At 35.1% G+C, this 19095-nt stretch overlaps 1 protein-coding gene across 4 annotated transcripts; it reads right to left on the bottom strand.

The window, feature by feature from the left end:
• Window positions 1-8544: 8544 nt before the first annotated feature.
• Window positions 8545-18980, bottom strand: LOC123310487 (histidine--tRNA ligase). 4 transcript variants are annotated; one of them, XM_044893964.1, is made up of 14 exons: window positions 18784-18980; window positions 18499-18504; window positions 18219-18431; window positions 17938-18159; window positions 12902-13108; window positions 12543-12843; window positions 12006-12283; window positions 11137-11346; window positions 10657-10869; window positions 10298-10519; window positions 10007-10213; window positions 9627-9924; window positions 9309-9565; window positions 8545-8848 (listed from the first exon to the last, which is right to left on the bottom strand). In XM_044893964.1, the coding sequence occupies exons 1-14, from the start codon at window positions 18871-18873 to the stop codon at window positions 8672-8674; spliced, it is 2901 nt and encodes a 966-aa protein (XP_044749899.1). In that variant the 5' UTR covers window positions 18874-18980; the 3' UTR covers window positions 8545-8671. The 4 variants fall into 4 exon arrangements, with proteins under 4 accessions (XP_044749899.1, XP_044749901.1, XP_044749898.1 ...); XM_044893966.1 differs by lacking the exon at window positions 18499-18504 and having other exon boundaries at window positions 18784-18873; window positions 18932-18949; XM_044893963.1 differs by having other exon boundaries at window positions 18499-18630; window positions 18784-18909.
• Window positions 18981-19095: the final 115 nt, after the last annotated feature.

The raw sequence follows: 19095 nt of genomic DNA, 5'->3' as shown, positions 1-19095 counted from the left end.
AAATTGTCCGATGTATTTGGTGTTTCACGTGCAACAATCATGAGAATCCTTTAAACAACATAAATTCCATCGTTATAAGTAGTTACGATCGATTCAGGAACAGAATGAGGATGATCCCGATCGTCGATTGCAGTTATATGAGACGTGGTCCGTGAAATTACTTAGCCTAGTTGCACACACACCGATTTTGGACGGCCGATTTTATATCGTTCGTCCAAATTCCAATAGTGAACCAAGTGTGTGAACGGGACCTGGCACACACGCCGACCAGTGAACGGTGCCGGTAAAATGCCGGTGAGCAACCGTCCAATACCGGGATGTAGTGGCGTACATGACTAATAGACGGAGAGCCAGAGCCCAAAAAAGTCTCTGAGTTTCTTAAGCCTGGTTTTTTCTCAGGTGATTACAATCATAATATACAATAAAATGCTGCGGTCAGTCAAGTGGATGTTAGAACATGTGCCTCTGGTGCGCGATCAAACATGTCGTAATCACCGACATAATAAAATCAATTTCTAAAGGCTGAAACTTTATAAACTTTTGTATTTTGGTATCTAAATCAAAATTATGATAGTCAGTCAACGTCCAATCGGGACACAGCTGGTCAGTCAGCTTTAATGTGCGTAGCGCGAGGCGTAGCGTCGTTTAGAAGGGTGCAATTCGTTAATTAAGCGTGAAAATTTTTTGTAACTAATACTGACTATATTATTTATGAATAAAATGGTCAGTCAGCCATTCCGTAGAACAACGCGTAGACGGGCGCGCCCGTCAGTCAGTGGATAAAAAATTAAATTTTTTTCGCTCTCTATAGATATTACATCATAATCATTCAAAGTAACACATTTATTTTATTTAGGCACTTCCATGTCGCAATTGTGCCTTAAAATCTCAGAAATAAAATTCGTTCGAAATCAACAGTGTACTCAACTAACGCAGGTATACGCACAGGTAAGAACTCCTTGATTTTCAAACATTTTTAACTAATATTCATTTAATTCATTAGGGATAACAAGCTATAAATAATCATCACATAATTCATCATCTCAATCTTTCATATCATTATTCTGACTATCGTGATCTGACACGTCAAGCTCAGGTGTTGCAGAATCTAAAAAATAAATAAATTTGTGATTGTTTAATTCAGATAAAGATATTTCTATACCTGTATTTTCTTGTAAAGGTTGAATAATATCATCCTGTACAAGTTCTGGTAATTGATCGCCTTTGAAACAATGACACTCATATTTCTCATCCACCAATTTTCAGCCGTAGTCAGTAGGAGATAGCTCCGTTGGAATTTGACGGTAAGCATTACGCCAAATATTTGTAATAGCTTTGTTTTGGTTCGCACTTGAGGCGGTTCCGAATCGGTTCTAAGTAGTGGAGCAGCAATGTTGTGGGAAGCTACACGCATGCTACGCGCGAGCTTACGCTGAATAAATAAGTGTGCGACTGTTTTGAACCGTTCTGGAACCATCCTAAAAGCGAATCAAAACAGGCCTAATGAATCTCGCTCTTAAGAACTGCTGCATCAATTCTGATTGGCATGGTGGCATACTCGACCCATCTACATTGATTACTTCAATTTTGAAACGATCGTTTGTGGTACTAAGACATTTATACGTCTTCTAAAATAAAACGAATCTTGCCTCGTCAATTGATTTAATTTTTTTCAAGACATACAAATGGGAAACAAATCCTTGAACCCTATTTAACATATTATTCTGGTTGCTTTCATCTGCAAGTCCAAGGTCAGCGAATGTTTTTTGAAAATCTTCGCTCTGCTTCATTATCTGCAGAGGTTTTTTTTACCTTTCTCATAAAAAGCTGGATTAAAATTACTTTCAATCAGAGCATGCAGTCCAGGAAGAGCATTGCAAACAGAATTTCATTTTTGATGAATTCTACAGACATTAATCATCCTTTGATGATTCCTAGTCCCAACTTCTATCTACGCGCATTAATGCTGACTGACCAGCTGTGTCCCGATTGGACGTTGACTGACTATCATGATTTTGATTTAGATACCAAAATACAAAAGTTTATAAAGTTTCAGCCTTAAGAAATTGATTTTATTATGTCGGTAATCACGACATGTTTGACCGCGCACATGTTCTAACATCCACTTGACTGACCGCAGCATTTTATTGTATACTAGCTGACCCGGCAAACGTTGTTTTGCCATATAAATAATTTCCATATTGTATCATAAAAAAATAGAAATTAAAAATTTTGTCTAAAAAATAAAAAAAAAATTTAGGGGTGGACTACCCCTAACATTTAGGGGGATGAAAAATAGATGTTGGCCGATTCTCATAGATAGCTGACCCGGCAAACGTTGTTTTGCCATATAAATAATTTTCTAATGATTAAATTACTAAAATGGCTATTAAAAAATAAGGGTTGATCGTAGAAGGGTGAAAATTGAGGATTGTATGTATTTTTGTATGTTGTATCATAAAAAAATAGAAATTAAAAATTTTGTCTAAAAAATACAAAAAAAATTTAGGGGTGGACTACCCCTAACATTTAGGGGGATGAAAAATAGATGTTGGCCGATTCTCATAGATAGCTGACCCGGCAAACGTTGTTTTGCCATATAAATAATTTCCTAATGATTAAATTACTAAAATGGCTATTAAAAAATAAGGGTTGATCGTAGAAGGGTGAAAATTGAGGATTGTATGTATTTTTGTATGTTGTATCGTAAAAAAATAGAAATTAAAAATTTGTCTAAAAAATACAAAAAAAAAATAGGGGTGGACTACCCCTAACATTTAGGGGGATGAGAAATAGATGTTGGCCGATTCTCTTAGATACCGGATAAGCACAAAAAATTTTATCAAAATCGGTCAAGCCGTTTCGGAAGAGTACGGTAACGAAAACTATGACACGAGAATTTTATATATTAGATTATGATTGTAATCACCTGAGAAAAAATCAGGCTCAAGAAATTCAGAGACTTTTTTTGGCTCTGGCTCTTGGACTATAAGTACACGTCTGTTCTAGCACCGATTGTTTACCATTGAACTCAAGAAAGAGTTCTTTCTTGAGTTCAATGTTGTTTTCCGACCATTTCAGTCGACTTCGTTTGGCTGATCGTTTGGCCGGTAAAAATCCGGTGAGTGTGCTCGCAACTGCTACCGATAAAATATTGGCCGATTTTATTCCGGGCCGTCCAAAATCGGTGTGTGTGCAACTGGGCTAACGGTAATCAAAATTACATGTTCGATATCTGTTTTTCGGACAAGTGTTTATTTTACCTTAACGGCAATCTCTGTCGGTTTTGGTCAAATGAAAATCCAATCCAAGATCATTTCGTGAAATGTATACTCAGCTTCCCCAAAATGAAATGTTTGGGCAGATATTTATGGAAATTGTTAAATCTGGGGGTCCAACCCCAGATAAAAAACTCCCCAATAGGCTTGAAGCCGAATTGTGTTTTCGGGATTCTAGGAATCCGGGATGCCGTGGAAAAAAAGGTGGGGATCTATGGGTAAAATATATTACCCAGATAAGCCAAAGATTTGAACAGAATAACCCTCTTTCCACAGATTATTTCAGAGAAAATGTGTAGTATGTGCCTCTTTCGTTGGTAATGTTGTCCTGAATAGGTACTGGGTAAATATATAGTTTTTTGTGAAAGCATCGTATCGAAAGTGTGTGTATATTCGATAATTCGATCGGTGTGACTGTTGTGATTAAACTTTTGTACTCAGTTAGAGTTTTTCACTATTTATCGAATTAAATTACCTGTCCTAACGATACCGTATTTAGAGAGTCATTTTCAAATTTAAGAGAAATCACATGATCGCCAGCCATTTTTTTATACCCGGTAATCTCACTGGCCAAATTTATTCAGATCTATTGGAAAACGCTATTCCAGCCCTCGTGCAAAAATGCATTTTCCAACAAGATGCCGCACCTCTTTTCGTTCAACCTGCATGTGCGTCAGTTCATAGATGAAAATTTTCCTCGCGCCTGAAATGGTAAAGGGGATATATTGAGTGGCCATCCGGATTACCTAATCTGGCTCCACTGAAATTTTATTTATGGGGTCACCTGAAATATAAGATTTACACGCTACCAAGCCTTAGTCACTGGATGATTTGCGAAGTCAGGTCATTAATGATCGCCGTCAAATTACACCAGAAATCTTGAGTAATGTGTAGGTACGTGAACGTTTTCAGCGAAACTTTTATTACTGAATGGAAGTGAATCAGTGAATGGTCCCATTTCCAGCATTTAATAAACTAATCACAAAATTAAGTAGGTACTCTTCTACTATTTTACCTGTCATTTCGTTGTCGATAGAGAAACAATTCACCACGATCCAAATTTTAGGGTGTGCGTGCTATTGTTAGATTTTATGTTTCTGCGTCCACATTATTTTGCCATAGAGAAAAGGGATCTTGTCTCTGTATTTTGCGTATCACTATCAGACACTTCTTCATTGTCGTCCATGAATTCAATCATTCAAGATGTATGTTTTCTGTGCATTCGTCTTGAAAGTATACCCATATATAGGGAGGCTTTCAGCTCTTTCGGAATAATGTTAAAAATTTCGGGGCAAAATACTGCGCACACCTTTGCCCAAGTAATCTCAAATTTGTAGGAACAATAAAACGACCGTCTTCCCTTATTATCGTTTAGTGTGAGTGTTGTTGAACGGCTGGTATTAACCTTTTTCTCTTACACACTTATTACATTCATCCAAAGGGCTGGTTTAAGAAGGTTACTTATAATCATGGTTTGTCTAAACCCTTTGGCGTCTACCATTATCATATATGATTAATTGATTCGAGCCTTCTTTTGGTAGTAACAATTTATTTATACTGCTATTAATCTTTGCTCGACTAGTTTCGGTGATTGTAAATCACCATTTTCAAGAGCCAGTAACAAGACAGCTGCAACGGAATTTACATTTAAATTCTTTAGAATTTAAATGTAAAATTCACAAAGTATGGAAAAAACTCACGATGCAGCAGTCAAGCTCAAATCATTTAATCATATACTTATAATCAGTTCAATATCCTCGTCCTCAGTATCATCTTCAACATGGATATGTTACGGGTTAAGTTAGGAGTGAACGCATAAACCTAAAACTTGCCAGCTCAACTTAATTTTACTTTTGAGGAGATGCTTATGTAAGTTTCTTCTATCTTTTTCCGATTAAACTCAAGAGTAACCGCAGCCCCTCGAATAGAATGTACAAGCAAATGGAAAAGGGAATAAAATCATCGGCCACGTCAACCTTTATTTTGGGGAAATTCATGTTTCAGTTTTTTCTTCAATTAGGTATGAATTTTCATCAATTCATTATCTTCAGATCTGATTGAAATGTGTGTTATTGCTATATATGAAAAGTATTCAGCTGTTTCTAAGGTTCGCACAATTTCATCATCAAAGCAGATATATAACTATGCAGGGTGTCTACTTTTAAAGTGGCCAAACTTCAAGGCGGGATCAGACGAGTGAATTGCAACAAATAAAAATGTCATATAACACATGGTCGAAATGTCGACGGTTATTCTTCAATTCAATATTTCTTGATTTCACGAAATATATCAAGTTTTTCATAAACTCAATTATTTTTCAGATTTCCTTGCAGTCTCATCAAATTTGACCACATATTCGGAAAGGGCAATGAATTTGCTACAAGATAAGAGAGTCTGTCCCTAATAGCACACAACGTCCATGGGACGTATGTCCATTTAACGTCGGAACGTCCATGGACTTGATTTGTATGTCCCTTGGACGTCCGTTTCCGGACAGTTTTAGGACGTCCACGATATTTATATCCATTGTTAGTCCGATTTATGTACAATGTCCGTATCGGATATCCATTGGATGCCCGTGATGGACATAATACGGACTATATGACATATGTCCGTATTATATAGTTCCAAAATAGTCCCTGACCGACTTAATACAGGCAATGTCAAAAATATGTCCTTACTGGATATCCATTAGGTGTCCGTGATGAACATAGTACGGACCATATAACTTATACATATATATTACATGGTCCGAATAACGTCCATCACGTACATCTAGTGGATATCCGGTAGGGACATCTTTTGGATGTCCTCACCGGATATTCACTAGGAGTCCGTAATGGACGTAATATGGACCAAATAACATGTATATATTACATAGTCCGTATAACGTCCATGACGGACACCTATTGGATATCAAAAGAATATATATATATACCTATTGGATATCCGGTAGGGACATCTTTTGAATGTCCATACTGGATATTCACTAGGAGTCCGTAAGGGACGTAATATGGACCAAATAACATGTATATGTTTCATGGTCCGTATAACGTCCATCACGGACACCTAGTGGATATCCGGTAGGGACATCCTTTTAAATGTCCATACCGGATATTCACTAGGAGTCCGTAATATGGACCAAATAATACATACATGTATATCAATGAACACCAAAATTTAATGAAATGAAAGTTTTAGCGGCATGCAGACAGGAATTGAATTCTGAAAAAAGTCTGCATGCCGCTAAAACTTTCATTTCATTATATTTTCAGACACTAAACTATCATCACCAAAATTTAATAGTATGTTTCACAAAACTCCATTTTTCCGCTTTGTAGTATATGAATATTTTACGAATATTATATTATGTATAACGTTATGATGAACGAAGACTAAATACTTGAGTAATTACTATTATAAAATAATCTTTGTTTGAGTTTTAAGACTTTAGTTTTTATTATATGGTATATCTGTACGAATCGACTACTATTCCATAAATCAGTTAACAATACAATGAATATGTTCCTACAAGTAGGTATATCTTATAGTGTAAAAACTTTCTAGTAAGTATGGATGGAAATGAGAACAACACAGAGAATACCATCTGCGTCTGAGTGTAAGACATTGGGTTCTAGGACACTAAAATTCTAATAGATAGGATAGCCAAAACGTCCAACGTCGTGGTAAATTTTTGTACCGTTGAGATAGCTAATGATGGTCCCAACGGGATATCCATTGGACGTCCGCGATGGACGTCCGAATTCGGTTCAAAGTTGTGACATCTGTACGTCCCTCGGATGTCCATAGAACGTCCATTGTACCAGAAATGGACGTCCCATGGATGTCCGTAATGTCCGAAGAGGACGTCCTATGGATGTCCATAGGACTACTTTGTGCTATTAGGGGTGTGCAGAAAAAACTCCTTATGCGGTCGTGGTAAGTAGATGAATATCACGAGTCTGGAGTGAACAAAATTAGTCCTATTTTCCAATGGTTTTATCGATGAAAAATTACTAGTTATATAACATGTGCATATATAATTTTTCATTCCTTTTCAGTAAAAATACCTCATTTAGTGTATTTCGAATGGCATATCAACTTTTGTGCTAGCTGCTTGTGCTCTGCCGTAATATCAAGATAAATTGATCATTTCCATGAGAATTATATTGAGATTCAATCATGAAGAGCTTCAAAATAGAGCAAATTCAGGTTCGGAATTTTTCGACTTTTTCGTGTTGTTATATCTTGTTAGCCTTGATATTATGGCAGAGGATAAAAGCAGCTAGCACAAAAGTTGATATGGCATTCAAAAGTACACTAAATGAGAATAATGAGATATTTTTTACTGAAAAGAAAACATGTGCATAACTATTAATTTTTCATCGATAAAACAATTGGAAAAATAGGACTAATTTTGTTCACTTTAGAATCGCGATATTCATCTCCTTACCACGCCCGCAATAGGAATTTTTTCTGCACACAGACTCTCTTATCTTGTAGCAAATTCCTTGCCCTTTCCGCGAATATGTGGTCAAATTTGATGAGGTTGCAAGGAAAACTGAAAAACAATTGAATTCATGAAAAAACTTGAAATATTTTGTGAAAGCAAGAAATGTTAAATTGGAGAATAACCGTCGACATTTCGACCATGTGTTATATGACATTTTTTCTTGCAATCACTCGTATGATCTGATGATGGGGTTTGGTCGTCAATGTGAGATTTGTAGTATACGGTGCCGTCATTTTATTACGCGATACCTATTCATAATGCTTGAATACTTTGCTGCTGGGCGTCATTTCATACATTAATGTATGAAATATTTCATACATTGCCTGACCTTTTCAGGCATTCTATCAATGCCTAGGCATTGTATAGAATACGGGATTTATACACATTGCCGGTAACATTCATATCAAGACATTCAATTTTTAATGAACTTATCTGGTAAAACCTGTTGGTGGGCCTCAATGACGCTTCGAAATAGCTGGGAAGATACTAGAAGGAAACTAAACAGCTAATTCTGTATCCCATAGATAAGTAAATTTCGGAAAGACGGATTCGTTTTTGCGCTGTGATAATTTATTCGCCCTCCAAATTTAAGCGATTTCTTTTCTCACTCTTTATTTGTGCAATTGATTAAAATGTCAATTCGCTCAAATATTAGTTGATAAAAAATAAGCAATTGTAGGGAAGTCACGAAATGTTTTTACTTACTATATGGGGGTTGTGTCATGAACAATGTTGAAAAACACTGCACTGAAGTAATTATAAATACAAATTAGAATATTTATTCTTTTATTTCTTATACATATTGAAGGAACTGTGAAGTATCAATGAAATAAATGGTGCAATGGTACATTTTGATGAAATGAAGAAAATCATGTTAATCTCATGAGGAGTTTGGTACTCTGTTTCTTAACTCTTCAATAACACGGTCCCTAGAGAGTTCTATTTCTACGCCGGTGGAAACTTCTTTCAATTTAACTACACCTTTCTGTATTTCTGATACACACAATATAATACCAGAGGAAATGTCTGTCTTCTCACTGTGTTGGAAATGATCAACCTAAAACAAATATAAAAGATGAAAATTGTCTCCTGTTTTGTTGTTTCATCAATTTAGAGACTAAATGAGTGAAAATTTTGCATGTTTCGTTATAATCAATTTTACTGATTACAATTACAAGCAGGGTATTTCAAGCTGAAGCTTTGCTTTTTGGAAATAGAAATATAATACAGGGTGTTTTAAACGTAGAGCCTTTTTTCGAAATAAAGTCAAAATAAAGCTCCCCACCAAAAAATCACCCATTGAAGTTATTGATTAAATAGTTACAAGATACTAGATAGTTTGTGGTATGAATTATCGAAACCCACGAAAAACACTTCATCCCGCGATGACTGCATCAACCATATGGTTTCATTTAGAATATTGACCCGTTAGGTTTATGAGTGGGAATGGAATGGAAACTTTGTAAACTTTTGTTTACATCTATCTGTAAGGGATGTGAGATAATAAACATACTGACCTTGAAACCCTGATCAACTAATTCGTTGTATAGCGTCTTTGCTTCCCCATCTAAATTTGCTTCTACTGTTGATATAAAAATGTTCTTCTTGGATGCCGCAAGTTCATTTTCGAGAACAGAGAAAATTCTGTCTACTCCAATTGAAAATCCAACACAAGGTACACTCTTACTTTTGGAGTCAAATGTACCAACTAAATTATCATATCTACCACCTCCCGCCAATGAGCCAACTGAATTTTCATCTTTTACATTATAATCTAGGTAAATGAAGGCAAAACATTAATTTTTTTTATTGAACTCTCCATTGGTACATTTTACCTTCTCCAATGAACACCGCTTCAAATACGATGCCTGTGTAGTAATCCAGTCCCCTGGTGAATCCAAGATCAAAACACATTACATGTGAGGTTCCAAATAAATCACAATATTCTAGTAGAAGTTCAATATCTTTGAGTGCTTCTGAAGCGGCCTTATTTTTTACCAATTCCTCATTTTGCAGAAGATGGCTCACTAAATTCCTACCACCGTATTGAGTAACGTATTTACCCATTTCGTGGGCTACATCTTCTGGTATTCCTTTTTCCACAATTTCCTCCTTAATCTTGGGCCAAGGTAACTGTAATAGAGATAAATGTAGCTTCTTTTCCAAAATCTCATATCTGACCTGAATGTTCTTATAAAACGTAATTGCTCTCTACCTTGTCGAGTTTTTCCAAAGTGGAACAAATATTTTTCAGTTGATCAGCTGGAACTCCGCACATCAGTAAAACAGCATCCAGGAGAGCACGGTGGTTTATTTTTATGACGAAATCTGGGATTTTGAATGAATTGAGTATATCATACATAATCCAGATACAATGGGACTCAGGTATCATTGAATCATAGGAGCCAGCAATGTCGAAATCCTTAAATCAAATGAAATTTATCAAAACTTATGGAATGGCCAGAATAACACCACTTTTTCAGTAAATTAAATGCTGCATACTCACAGCCTGATAAAATTCCCTAAAAACTCCTTTTTCTATGGAAGGTTTATCTCTCCTATAAACCTTCGCAATTTGGCAACATATCATACTCATTTTCTTATTCATTGCTAAATATCTAGCAAATGGTACAGTCAAATCATATCGAAGAGATAATTTTTCTCCACCTTGATCCTTCAAATCGTAAATAATTTCATAATTTGGACCATATTTGTCTTTAAGAACCTCCTGAAAAAGAAAAAAATACTTTACTATGGAGCTGGGAGTTTGAAGAGAACAGTTGTTCTAGAACACTTCACATTTTTGTCAATTTTCGGTGAAATATTAATGAACAATAAAGAAAAATACTTGTTTTTTCTACTTACCTTTAACTCAAAAACAGGAGTACTGATTGTTTCTGCACCATGCTTTTTGAGATGGGAAGAAATAGTCCTTAGAACGTATTTTCTAAGCGCCATTTGTTCTTGAGAAAAATCTATCGTTCCTTTGGGGGTATTACCAGAAAATTCACTGGGAGCAATTCGACAGTCCTTCAAAAGAGCTCTCATTTCTTCCAACTTGGTGTTTTCTTCCACCATCTATAAGTATAAGATTGAAATAGATAATTAAATTGGAGATGCATAAAACAATCATACAACAGTTAGTCAATGCATCTCCTATTACTAGCTGTTATAAAATTTATTAATCGCACAAAGTTATCTTCACAACTTTCGTGTACCATATAAAATTGCAAAAAAAATTATCTTCATATATACAAAAAATATTTCTCATATGAGGTGCAGCTATTCAACTACCAGTAACAAACTGAAATAAGATATGTGCGGTTCATAAAAAAAATTACCCACCATATCAGTTATCTGTAGTCTCTTCCTCAATTCTTCAGATAAACAGTCTCTAGAAACTTCTACTTCTTCTCGAGTAGAAACTTTTCTTAACTTGACTATCCCCCTTTGTAATTCAGATTCCCCCAAAATAATAGCATAAGGAATCTCTTGTTCCTCACAATGCTGCAACTGAGCTAATAATTTAGGATTTTTTTTGTACGAAAATCCAATCTGAAATGAAACAAAAATCAGCCATGAGAGAAATTAAGTGTAAAAAATTAGGAATATCATCAGATTAAAAATATAAATAGAAATGTTGTTTCAAGAGATACATGCAGATACATATTGTGCATAAATATAGAATGTATGACTTCGCATATTCAAATTTTCATTATTTTTTTAAATTATATTTTTTTTGACATGCTGCTTCTGACAGAGTGAATCAATGAATTGTACATAAATTTGAACAATAGGTTCCTCACATCAAATGAAACACTTTTTCATTTACCATTTTCCCAAATGAATGAAAATATTGTAATGAAAATACTCCAAGTCCTCAACTAATTAATCTAATTCGTAAAATACACTGCTATCTACACAATTACACCATATTACACACATTTCCTCATTTATTCTCACTTGTTCGAACGCCAGATAAGTCATGCCAACTGTAACTACCTCGCACAACACCGAGCAATTTCTTACAGTTTGTGTTGTCAACACTACGCTACATTGCCGGAGCACTAGCGATTTATTTCAATCGTTTTGTTGCGATCAAAGAATTAGGCTAACTGCATAAACTGTTGTTTTCGATTAATGTTACAATTTTTTATTCCATTTGGAAACATCATACAATATCATCACTCAATGGGAAAAAAAAATATAATCACCTTAAAATCTTCTGTACTCAATTCCTTGCACAATTTTATCTTCTCTGAAAAAAGATTTTTTTGTGCTGTGGCTATATACACTCCCACTTCAGTTGTTCTTTTCTTTTGATTGGAGGCAGCAAATTTGGCCTCAAGAACAGTAAAAATTCTTTCTATTCCAATTGAAACACCAACACATGGTACAGTTTCATTTTCAGAATTAAACATGCCAACCAAATTATCATATCTTCCACCGCCCGCTACTGATCCTACTGTTAGTTCATCATTGTCTCCAGAATCTGAAAAAAAATAATTCAGCTATCATGAAACCTGTTATTAATACCTTCAGTCATAGAAGCTGTGTAGAATTGGAAAATTGTAAAGCTTCAGTAGATTTTTTCAAAGTAGTCATCACATTTTTTTAAGGAAACAGGATTCAATGATATGTTGCTCTGCTAGTGAATTAAAATATTTTCAGGCTACTAGCATGTGAATTATATGTTAAGTTATATTCGAAACTTTGAATGTACAAGACGTTTTCATAACGAAAAATTCTACCTTTGGTTGATAATACTGCTTCATAAATAACTCCTGTATAATAATCCAGTCCTCTCGCTAGGCTAAGATCAAAAGAGACAGAATCCAAAGTGCCTTGTGACTCACAATACTTCAACAAAACTTTTATAGCTTCAAGTCCACTCACAGCTGATTTACTCTTTATCAACTCTTGATTTTGTAACAGTTCATCTACTAGTTGCACGCCTCCATTCAAACGAACATATTCACCAATTTTGTCGACTACATCTTCTGTGAGACCTTTTTCCTCAATCATTTCCTTCTTAACTTCCAACCAAGGTGACTGAAGAATTAATGATTAATGTAATTTACATCATCTATGTGATGGCGCTATTCTTTACCTTATCAAGCTTATCCACTGCTGAACAGATAGACCTGAATTTATTGGCTGGTACACCACAAACTTCCAACATGCCATCCAATAGTGATCTATGATTTATTTTGATGACAAATGGTTTCAAGTCCAAGTCAGTCAATATTTCATAAACAATCTTGATGCATTCTGCATCTGGCTTCATTGGTTCATAAATACCTGCTATATCTAAGTCCTGAATGATAGAAATAGAAACATGTAGACAATACCTTATAAGTGAATTTGAAGAACTGGTAACATTTCATTTCTTAGGAATGTAGAATACTTCTATTATAGCACAGGTATATAATAAATGTTGTGGTAAGTTTGCCACGGAAGATGGTTGGTAAGAAATTGTTTTCACACCTTCAAAAGTGGAGAATGATCTGGGAAATCGGGAACCGAAGGCGCGATGCTTGGTCGTGCGGGATATAGAAATCTAGAGGAAGAGTCACGATTGAAAATGTGCAGTCTGTCCGCAGAAGCGCGTCTATCCGCATAGGCGCATTTGTCCGTATAGGCGTATCTGTCCACATAAGCGTATCTGTCCGCATAAGCATATCTGTCCGCATAGGCGTAACTATCCGCATAGGCGTATCTGTCAGCATAAGCGTATCTGTCCGCAATCCGCATAGGCCGTATCTACGGGCTTACTAGTTATAGTACTGACTGCTTTGTTTTCTGAGATGCTTGTGAGCTTGTGCCATGAAACATATGTAATCATACGTGGTTTAAGATCATTCTATACCTTTACAACTTCAAATTGAGTGGTAAACACAATCGAATTGGGAATAGACACATTCAAAATGGGACTTAACAATTTCATTTTGAGAACAGTCATTTTCAGTTTTATTTCATACTAGCTGACCCGGCAAACCTAGTTTTGCCATTTAAATTATTTCTAGGGTAGATAATAATAACGAACTCATCATTTTAAATTTTCGATTTACTCGATATAACTTAACTTTTTGTCCAAATCTCGAAAACCTATAAGTAGTCTATGATTGCTCGATTGGTCGTAAGAAAAAGGAATGCCTTTTTTTCTGTTCTGTACAATTTTTTTTGGGAATATTTTGTTATATAAACCTTGCCCTAACAATAATAAACACAACAAAAAAAGAATTGTCCAATTTGGTGCGATCGTTTGAACAATAAAGCATTTTGAAGTAAACCATAGATCCTCTTTTATTAATATAGAAGATAGATTTGAAGCGAATTGTTCTGAAATAACTAAGAATCTGACATTCGCTCCTTCAATGTTATCTGGCATAGTTAAAATCCAAAACACTCAAAATGGTCTGATCAATACCATGCACGCATTTGCGTGCGCGAAAGAAATAGCAGGGTTTTTTCCCGCACGCAAACATTAGGTCCTTTCGTTTGCATAAAAAGTGTAGCACTTTTCTACACTCGATTTTAGTATTCGTTTGCTGATTGAATTTACACCAGTGTAGAGGAGGTGTAGTTTATCTACATCTCCTTTTGACTATGTGTAGATAAACTAAATTTCCTCTACACTGGTGTAAATCAAATCGAGTGTAGAAAAGTGCGACACTTTTTATGTAAACGAATGGACCTATTCTAGAGTAAATTAGATTCTGTCATGTCTCTGCGCATCGAACGCCAACGATGAGAAACCTATATATGCTAACAGCATGCAGAATTACGTCTGTGATTATATATGAATTAATCGAATCAAATTTGATATGTTTCATGAAATGTATATATTTATATATTTCAAGCGCTTGTAGAAAAAATATTGTTCCTAACTCTTGTCCACACTCAACTGCTTACCCGAACTCTGCTTCGCATCGTTCTGGCAACGGCAGTTTCGTGTGGGCAAGTACCACTTTCCGCACATGATAGGAAAATAACTATTTAAAGTATCAAATTCAAGTGGAAATGTGATTTCCCAATATAAAATTCTTTAATCTCAATTTGAATGTGTTTATTCCCAATTCGATTGTGTTTACCATTTTGAGAAGTTGCTTATTCTCATTTTGAATTCGTTTGATCCCAATTTGGATGTGATTAGTCTCAATTTACAGTTGAAAAGGTATAGATTAAATCAAGGTTTTCGACATGAATTCCCAGATTAATTGTACTGTATTATCCTGATTCTACCTAGGTACCAAAGTACCCCTCAGAAGCTCTGTGCCGTACATTGAAGGCAGTGTAGCCATCACAGCACAGCGGAGTAACTACTTAGGAAAACTATTCCTCTGCTCTGCCTGAAAGATGCCCGCATATTGAGAGTAGCGTAGGGGAAGTACCATGGAACTATTGGCGAATCCAATTACCGTTAAGGGCGCTGCGAAATGAAAACAATCTTTGACGTTTGTCAGTACTCTTTTCGAGATTTGTACGGCCTAGCAGAGTTTTTCTAGTAAATCAAGATATTTATCGGAAGTGATTGATTTAGTTTCGTAAAGAAAGATCAACATTCTTTGGAAATACTTCATTTGAAAGGGATGAATTGTGGAATAAAATCGAGCGATGATATTGGTGATCCACTGTACCTAGACACAAAATCCTATTATTTCACAGATTCTTCTACCATGTTATGATATAGAGGTATTCCTCATACTGAAATCTCAAGAGACATAAATATGATTCGGCTCATGGAACAAGTTCTACAGATGAGAAGAAGCATTCATTTGGAAGTATGAAAATTATGAAATTGTATTTCTAAATCGTCAATTGAATTTAGCAGAAAACTCTCGCGAAGAAAAATCGTATAACCTAATTCCTGCCAGTTGAAGGCACTGGTATAAATACCTTTTCCAATATTTTTTCAGAATCAATATTTCTATTCAGAAACCCAGACAATAATCCCAATATAACTTCTCCAAATAATAATTATAATACTTTGTTGGACAACGTGAGATAAGAAAAAACATGAGGAACAAAACTTGTTTTGACTTTGCAGTACTGACAAAGTAGTTTCGTAATTCAGTCGGCAGAGGGCGTCTAGATTTTTGGATTCGCCAATATCAATGAGTAATGTTGTTACTCTGATTAGGAGGATAATACTTAATTACTTTCTGGAAACAAATGGGTAAACTCAAAGAGTTCACAGTGGAATAGTAGATATTCCTTTTGTTAAAATGTCATTTGTCAACCAATTTTTGTCAAAATTTGATAAATTACAAGTAAGATGTCTAAAACTCTGGTGTATTCACTGATTCGATTTTGATTTTAATTTCGTGGGGATATGGGATCAGTTTCGTTTTTTCCACTGTAGGTAGCGCTGTTTAGAATTTGACAGAGCATTGTCATTTGATATTTGAAAATAATTTCCTACGACTTACGAATATGTTGTATTTAAAAGCGATTATTGGTGTGTGAAAATGTATTAGTTTCGAGAAAGGGGTGTAGAACATTCATTTATTCAACATGTCGTTCAGTAAGTTCAGTTTTCCATATGGACAATCAAGAGCTACAGCTAAGAATTCGGTGTTGTTGGAATTTGAAGCAGAACCAAATCAGATGAACGAACATTCGGGACCGATATAGCTAAGTTTTATGGAAACTTCAGCAATATTTCAAAGAAACTGTATTGGAAATACGTAATTTGAATTGTGAGCATGTATTGAGAATCAGAAATACAAAAATCTATTCGAGTCTGTTACTTCAAATATTCTTCCTGAGTAGATATAGTGAAAATTTCCTTTTTCGTCAACTGAATATATTGGATATTTGACCAATTAACTGTGTTTTATTAAAATCATATTGAATTACCTCCCTCACGAATTCAAGTTGTCAAGCGGAAATTATCTTGAAGAACAGTAAATCCTCATTCGAACCCTTATTTGATAGTGTTGAAATATTGACAGATTTGTTTTTACAAGAAAATTGAACTGTAAAGCACAAATATTCCTTAACAGCTGACAAAATGCACCAGTTCAAGTTCATATTTTGAACTCGTTGGACGTTGATAGACATTCGATATCAACGCAAAACAAAATAAAACGAGAGAGTATCATTGGACTTCCTTTGGTAGAACAAGGATAGAACGAAGCAAATGACATGGTGGCGCCGCCACGAAACTGATCCCATATCCCCGATTTTCTGAAATGTTGATGCTTGCAAAAAGTGACAAGTGCACACACCAGTGTTTTAGACATCTTAATTACAAGGTTCCAAACCAGATGCGAAACCACTACAATTTGTTTTAATGACAACAGTTCCTACCAATATAATGTAAGCAGAATGGGGAATTCTCCTCAATTTGGGTTATCACGGCATATGCAAGTTTAAACTGACTAATTATGAGTTTCATTCATGAATTTTTCAAATGCACCGCGGAAACTATTCAAAATCATTCTTCAAATATGAGGTTTTAAAATTTAAATCGCTTCGTTTCTAGTTTACGATTTGGCGACAGCGCCTACTAGAAAATAAAAAGAGCAATGGCTTGTTTATAAAATACCAGCTGCTGATTTACAGCAATCATAACGCACGTACTCACTGGCGAGCCTCGACGGCAACCGGCCATAAAATCCCATAACATTTTACGACCTTCCTCGTTCGTCGCAGACTTCATAGACAGCCATCTTTGTCTATCTCATCAGATAGTGTATTTGTTGTCCTTTATTATCAACGCATATTTCAGTCGATGTTGCCAACTTGTGCAATAGAAACAAAACGCTTTAAATTTTAAATACCCATTTTCATTCTTCATTTTTTAGTACTTAATATGGTTATTTCAAAATGTGACGTTTCAAAGATATTTCATAAAAAATACATCAATTTCATCTGAAGTTTTTCCTATTGTAACATGTATAAGGCCTAGGACATAGTTTCTGTGAAATGTAGAATGGAGACAAAGAGACATACTGATATAAGCATAGTAGGTTAAATTTTTTCCTGCACTTGATTCCAATGATTGAGAACCAACCGAGTCAAACTAATATTATAGAAGGAGCTCAACTGGATAAAATAGTAGCTTGTCAAAGAGTACATATTCTGAAGGTTACCAGTTTGCAACCTTCTATTGTAAATTATTCGAATACATTTACTCACACATTGATAAAATTCCCTGAACCTTCCTCTTGCAATTGATGGATTATCTCTTCTATACACAGGAGCTATTTGGTAACGTTTGAAATTCTTAATTTTGTTCTTTCCTAAGTATCTTGCTAGGGGAACAGTTAAATCATAACGCAGAGATAATACCTCCCCATCATATTCTTCTAGATCATATATCAATTTTGAATCTTCTCCATATTTTTCAGTTAAGACTTCCTAGATAGTTAATTGAAATTATTGAGTTAAAAATCAACTAACCATCAAATACAGCCTACCTTGAACTCAAACAGGGGGGTATCAATTGTTTTAGCACCATTCTTTTCAAAAATGTATTCTACTCTGCCAAGTACATATGACCGCAATGCCATCTGTTCTGGACTGAAATCTCTACTCCCTTTGGGGGTTTTGATAGTGAATTTTTGGCGAGCATTTTTAGGGTCACTAATTTGAGCTTTCAACTCAAGGAGTTTGGTTATTTCTTCTTGAATCTGAAAAAAATATCATCAACATGATATGAGGAAAAGCAAAACTCCTTTATGCTATGAGTAAACTAACCTTCACCTGCCAAGACAATTTCCTTAATATCGATTTAGGAAAACAAAGCCTATGATAAGTTTGTGCATGAATACATTTGAATATCAACTTAAAAACCATAATTCCAACTGGTACCAACAATTCGAAAAATTACTGTAATACAATTAATTGACAACTCTCCTGATACATTCTTCTCAAATATATCAGCTATAAACTTTTTGAAAAGAACTTATTGAGATACAACTATTTTCAATTCTAGGCATAAACAGAAAATCTCTGAACAAAAAAATGATGCAATATGCCTACCCTTTCCTTGTCTTCCTTTGCAGCTTTTAATTTTCTCACTAATTCTCCTTGAACTTTTATTTGTTCCTCCAGATTCTCAAGTGTGGTCATCTTGCAATTCAAAATTTTATGGAGAATAATTAATAAAAAAAAAATCCAACTTTCTTACATAGAAAGGACAAAGAAAAAGGTTAGCGCACTGCGACGACACAGACCACAGACACAGATTACAGTCACAGAAACGAATTACAGTAATGTCAGATGTCAGTGATAAAATGACAAATGACAATGACAAATAAGTCTGTGTTCTGTGATTGTGAGCCATAGAACTGA

This window comes from Coccinella septempunctata, chromosome 3, assembly GCF_907165205.1.
Source record: "Coccinella septempunctata chromosome 3, icCocSept1.1, whole genome shotgun sequence".
NCBI classification, from domain to species: Eukaryota; Metazoa; Arthropoda; class Insecta; order Coleoptera; family Coccinellidae; genus Coccinella; species Coccinella septempunctata.
The sequence above is the reverse complement of the archived record's forward strand: the minus strand, read 5'-3'. Positions and strand labels throughout refer to the sequence as shown.